The following is a 6,000-nucleotide window of genomic DNA, read 5'->3' on the forward strand; positions in this document are numbered from 1 at the left end:
AATTTTGTCCTATGACATTCTGGTGATAATTAACAAGCAAGGAAAAAAACAGGGAGATACATACTTGCTAAAGATTCTTCTGTCATTTAAGAGTCTCCATTCCAGAGAGCAAATGGAAGAGGGATTACCCATAAAATAGGTGATCAAGATGATGCCTGTGAATAATATCATGCTGATAAATTGTATCAAACCCTAGAACAGTATAAAGTCTCCTAAATGAGATGAGAAATAATGACTCAAGATAATTCAGACTAACATACAGGAAAACTGAAGTGGATAAAGAATATTTACTGTTCAGATACACTAAGCAATTGGACGAACAATCCATAGAGCAAATATATCTTGAACAGCATATGTATCTTGAACAGACACTCTGGATGATCAATAAACTGGACCCAGAATAGAATATAAGGAGAAGAAGGGACTGGATTGCTTTTGGGAAATAGTGCAGTGCTATTTTTTTTAATGACATAAACTTCCCCCTGAAACAAACTGACATGTTTTAAGATCAATATTCTTCTAACAAAGCAAGTCTTAGAATAACATAGTTGCCAAAGAATTCAACTTGCCAGTTACCCAAAAGGACATAAAAGGAGCACAGTGGACATAAAACAGTCCACAGCGTATTACCAACAAGGAGCTAACACAAGAAATGGAATAAAGGGGATCATCAGAGAAACTCACGACTAGAAATGGAGTCTGTTTAGTCATGAGGCAAGAGCAAGGGCTATTTAAATGGCAGTCCATTGGTATATACACAATGTCAAAAGATTTAAAGGAAGGACCCTAGCATGTTGCATGGATTCCTACTGAAATATTTATGGGAGACCATGGACAAGAGTTACATAGGATGGGAAGCTGGGGACAGGTTATCATCTGCATCACTGGAGGAAGTACATCAATTAAGTCACAAATGTATCAAACTATTTAAGGCCATACTCCAGTTTAACAAGTTTTACTGGGTTTACACATTTTCAAAAACCTCCCTACTATATATTATCAAAGTATTTTTGATTTTGCCACTTTGCCTTTAACTTCAAAAAAAAAAGTACTCCGCAGTAACAAAAGATCTTTCCTAATGCTTATAAAGGGAAAAAAAAATGTTAAAAGCCAATATAGTCAGCATTTATCAGCCTTATCAAAATAGTGCGATAAACAGTGTGTACAAAAAATGTTTTTCAATGCAAAGATGCTATGACAGCATTCTTTATCTTTCATGTGCACACTCCAAAAGAAAATTTGAACTTTAAACTCTAACAACTCCACTAGATCACATCTTGGAAAACAATTATCATCAACAGGAAAGACCCTTGTCCTATACAAATTATGACTTAAAAGTATTATAAATGAATACAGTACTATTAATTCTCACTAACTAAAAGAAAAATGAATACTAAGGTTCCCAGAAGTAACATGTATTCATGTCATCTGTGCTCATTCAGATCAAGTGTGTAAAGGAAACTGCAATACCTAGGTATTTTCAAAAACTCATTTTAAAAGAATTCAAAGCAATTTAATCAACATTTACTGAATGCCTTTTGTGTTCAGAGAACAGCACAAGTACTGTGGAAAGTGGATTACAATGAAAAAGAAGAGAGCAAACCTGGACCTGGAATATTATAATTGCCACAGCCCCTAATCCAAGTCTTTGTTACAGAAGGAAAAGGCTAAAGAGTTTAAGAAAAATATCTTTAAAATATTAAAGGGTGAATCAGCATGATAGGATCACAGACTGGTTTCTCTCTATAATTAAAATTGATTTCTTAAGTCCTCAGAAGATAATATTATTTCCAAAAGTAATAGAGCAACAAGTAAGAGGAAAGAAAAGAGTCTGGTTTTATGAGAAGCTATTTAAATTTTTGGTTTTTGGACCGAAGTTTCAAAAGAACTGACAATCAAATAGCAAATTATTAATGAACAATCCATCTATCTTTACACAAATATTCCCTTTGCCTCAATTCTGAAAGTAGTGATGGGGTTGGAATCTGAGCCCCAGAAAGGAAATACTCTGTACTTCCCAACATGGCCAAATCTCTGGCGGCTATGGTCCCATCAACTGGTCTTTCATTGTGGCTACACCCAATCTCCCCTCTATTGTCTTGATTCCCTATGACCCCAGGCCACTTTCCACCCTTGGTCCCACCTAGGTTTCATTTCCCACCCTTCGGAATTATATTACCTCATGGACTACTTGGCCACTCTCCCACCATCTTTCTGTATATAAGGTCCATCTTGTCTCCATTAAGATGCTCAGATTTTTACAATCTAGCCAATAGCCCACAGATGCTCAGACTCCTTAAGAGTCTAGCTAATACGGCGACTCTTCAATAAACTTTGTTTTTGGCTGCAAGAAGGCCTGGGTCAAATTTTTTCGGGCAGGACCCGGGTATCGTGATTTTGGGGTGCCAGGACCCCTAACCTCTAGACCGCATCAGTAGCATTATTTTTATATAAGGTTTTTCCCAAATCACTAATGCCAATTATAAAAATATGCTTTAAAACTCTCTAGAACCACTAATAAGACAATTTTACTTTTTACGTAAACTAATGTTATATATATGGTCACCTAAAACATTTTAGTAGAAATTTTAAATTCCACTATCTCCTTGAATGAACCAAAAGTCACAGGGCTGTTTTCCTAAACAAATAAACAATATTAGATACTTTTTTAAAAGTCCTCCAGAAATAAAAATTATTTTCCATTCCGCTCACCCTCTTTTTTTTCAAAAGGGCTGTTCTTATGATATTCGTGCCAAGGACGACTAACAATCTGCTCTCCAGAAGTAATACTCTAAGGTCTTTGCCAAATCAAAGAAGAATGGAAACCAAAAACCAATTCAAAAATTCAAATACCTATATTCTTAGCTCTTATGCAGCATAAATGCTGCTTCAAACTATCCCACCTCAGTAGTAACTGGAGGTGGTTAAAGACTCATCAAAAGCTGATTCTCTAATGAGACCAAATACATCTCAGACAAATTCTTCACTGTTTAGAGATCTCACATCCTTTTTTGAGCACGCAGCAATTAATCAAAACAATCTTTACATTTATAATAAAATTATTTGGGACTATATACATATATACATACATACACATACATAGACATTTATCATTATGGGGATACCTGCAAGCTAGTTCAAGAGGTCATATAGAGGAAAGCTCTATGTAAACGAGTTGAGATCACCAGGACCAGCACCACCCACTCCGCATTCTCAAATTGGCAAGGTAACTTAAATAAACAACCCCCTACTAGCAACTTAAGAGAAATAAAACCAGATGAGATCCTACACTGGGAGTGGGGGGACGTGCATCTGCAATCTGGTCTTTGACTGCCAGCAGGAGGGAAGTTCTGCTGAAGGCATCGCTCAGACCTCTGAAATTAAAAAAGGACCCAAAACCCTGTAACCCAGATCGTTTAATCCTGCACCAAGCTTCTCATTCTGGGATTCTTAACTTTTTTTGTATGTCATGGAACCCCTGAGGCACTCTGGTGAAGCCTATGGATCACTTCCTCAGAACAATAGTCTTAACTGCCTAAAATAAAACGCATACAGTTAAAATGGAAACCAATTATAGTACACCCAAATAGTAATAAAAAAAAATTTAATTCATGGGTCGAGGGATAAATTAAGAAGTCTTAAAAATCTAACTGAGCATTAAAAGAAAATTAGCTCTGACCATCAGACGCCATCACACACCCCCGGCCCAGCACTCACGCCCCCGCAGCTGGAGATCACCCACCCGGCCCTCAGCCTAACTCACTTCACCCGGCTGACGAGGCGCAGGTGGAGAGGCGAGCGAGGGACAGCCGGAAGGCCCCTTCCTGGACAGGGAAAAGCGTAACTTTGAGGGGTTTGTTTTGGTTTTGATTTTTTTTGACTGGTTCTCCAGCAACCCCGGACGGGCCTCCTCCTCCCCCGGCCCCGCTCCGCTCCCCTACCTTCGGGCAGCTCCACGGTGCGGGCGCGGCGCAGCGAGCGGGTCAGGCGGTTGAGCTGCTCCATCGCTCTCTCCATCCTCGGGGCGCCGCGCCCCGCTCCCTCCCCGCCGCCGGGGCCCAGCCTCGGAGCCTAGCTCCCTACATCCCTGGCGAAGCCCATGGCGGTCCAGGGAGGCTGAGAGCTCCCGCGCACATCGACGGCCGCAGCTACTTCCTCCCCTCCGCCAGCGCCGGCTCCTGCTCCGGCTCCGGAGATCCGGGGTCGGCAGTGGTTACAGGGAACGCAGGGGGCACCCGGCTGGGCCAGCGTCTCGCGCCGCTTCCTGCCTCTCTTCCTCCCGTGTTCGCACCTCCTTCTGGGAATTGTAGTTCTCCAGTGAGCTCCAGAGACAAGTCCCCTCCCTCGCCCCCGTCGTCCCACCCCCAAATTGGAGGAGGTAGCTACTCAAAGTGCTTTGCTTCTAGGCCGAGGAGATCTGGAACTTTCGTTGCCCCACCTTCTCCTTCCTAGGTTTTGGACAGTAATATTTTTAATTGATCGTTGCGTTGTCCTAGCAAACTGCATTCTAAGCCCTTGGCGTGAGGGTTGCTATAAAGAGCCTGCATGACTCTCAGCCCTCAAACCATAGTATCCCTGTGTGCTCTTCGTTAGAAAATAAAAAGGTCTTGGCTGTTAAAAAATATCCTAATGGTAATTACCATTAATAATTAGATAAACACATTGATAACATGGAATACGAATTTTCTGTTTAAGTGTTTGAATAAAAATTCGCAAACAAGAAATTAACTGAGTTAAGTACAAAATATTCTCTTTTTTTTTTATTTCGTTCCCAGTCATCTTTAAGGTTTGCAAAGTCTTTTACATATCTGTTGTTGATAACCCCTGGTGCGCTCAACCTCCTCCCTTCTCCACAAAGAAGCCCCTCTACCTGCTCTTTCTCAGTCTCCTTTGCTGAATTCTCTACCAAGTCATGCCCTCTAACTCTACATGTCCTATAGGACTTAGTCCATGCTTTCTTCTTTCCCACTCTGTACTGCTTCACTTTGGTGATCTCACCAACTCCTGTGAATTTAAATATCATTTCTATGAGGGTGATTCTTGTATCCATATATCCTGCCCTAATCTCTCTGCTGACCTCAAATCTGGAATCTCCAAATATCTTTCAGTCATCTCAAACTGAATGTCTAGAAGATAACCTCAAACTCAACATGTCCAAAACCGAACTAATTCTCTTTTCCCCCCTAAACCCTTTTTGTTGTTTAGCTTTGTCAGACTCTTCATGACCCTGTAGACCATACAATCCATGGGATTTTCTTGACAGATTCTGGAGTAGTTTGCCATTTCCTTCTCCAGTGGATTGAGGCAAACAGAATAAGTGATTTGCCCAGGGTCATACAGCTAGTAAGTGTCTGATGCCTTGAACTCAGATTTTCTGGACTCTAGGCCCAGGCTGTAACCAATCGCTCCTTATCACCTACAAGGATCAAGTAGTCAATCAATCAATAAACATTTATTAAGTGTCTACTACGTTCCAGGCACTGTGCTAAGCACAGGGGATACAAAAAGAGATGAAAAACAGTTCCTTTCCTCAAGGAGCTAATAATCTAATTGAGGAGACAACATGCAAACAAACATACAACAAAGCAAGCTGCATACAGGGTTAATAGGAAATAATTAACAAATAGATAACACTAGAATTAAAAGCCTTTGGCAAAGGCTTTCAGTAAAAGGAGGAATTTTAGCTTGGACTTCAAGGAAGCTAAGAAGGTCAATATGTGGAAAGGAGGAAGGAGTACAAAATCCTCTGGCCTTCAAAGTCCTTCATAACCTAGTCCTTCAACACTTTCCTATCTTCTTTACACTTTACACTACCCTCCCCCAGGTATGCTTTGATTCAGTGACCCTGATCTCCTATTCTAGGAAGCAGACACTCCATCTCTCCTCTGGATGTGGGTAGTTTCTCTGGTTGTCCACCATGCCTAGAATGTTCTCCCTCCTCATCTCTGCCTCCTGGCTTCCTTCAACTCCCAACTAAAATTAAATAAACTTAATTTATTA

At 40.9% G+C, this 6,000-nt stretch overlaps 1 protein-coding gene across 2 annotated transcripts in view; it reads right to left on the reverse strand.

Annotated features, from left to right (window-relative positions):
• Positions 1 to 4,040, reverse strand: part of HACE1 (HECT domain and ankyrin repeat containing E3 ubiquitin protein ligase 1) — an 88,301-nt gene extending 84,261 nt beyond the window's left edge. For both annotated transcript variants that reach the window (XM_027856267.1, XM_027856257.1), the window contains exon 1: positions 3,942 to 4,040. In XM_027856267.1, coding sequence (XP_027712068.1) covers positions 3,942 to 4,017 — 76 coding nt within the window. In that variant the 5' untranslated portion in view covers positions 4,018 to 4,040. The remainder of the gene's footprint in view (positions 1 to 3,941) is intronic.
• Between the last annotated feature and the right edge of the window lie 1,960 nt (positions 4,041 to 6,000).

This window comes from Vombatus ursinus, unplaced genomic scaffold (genome assembly GCF_900497805.2).
Source record: "Vombatus ursinus unplaced genomic scaffold, bare-nosed wombat genome assembly UNPS02000582.1, whole genome shotgun sequence".
NCBI classification, from domain to species: domain Eukaryota; kingdom Metazoa; phylum Chordata; class Mammalia; order Diprotodontia; family Vombatidae; genus Vombatus; species Vombatus ursinus.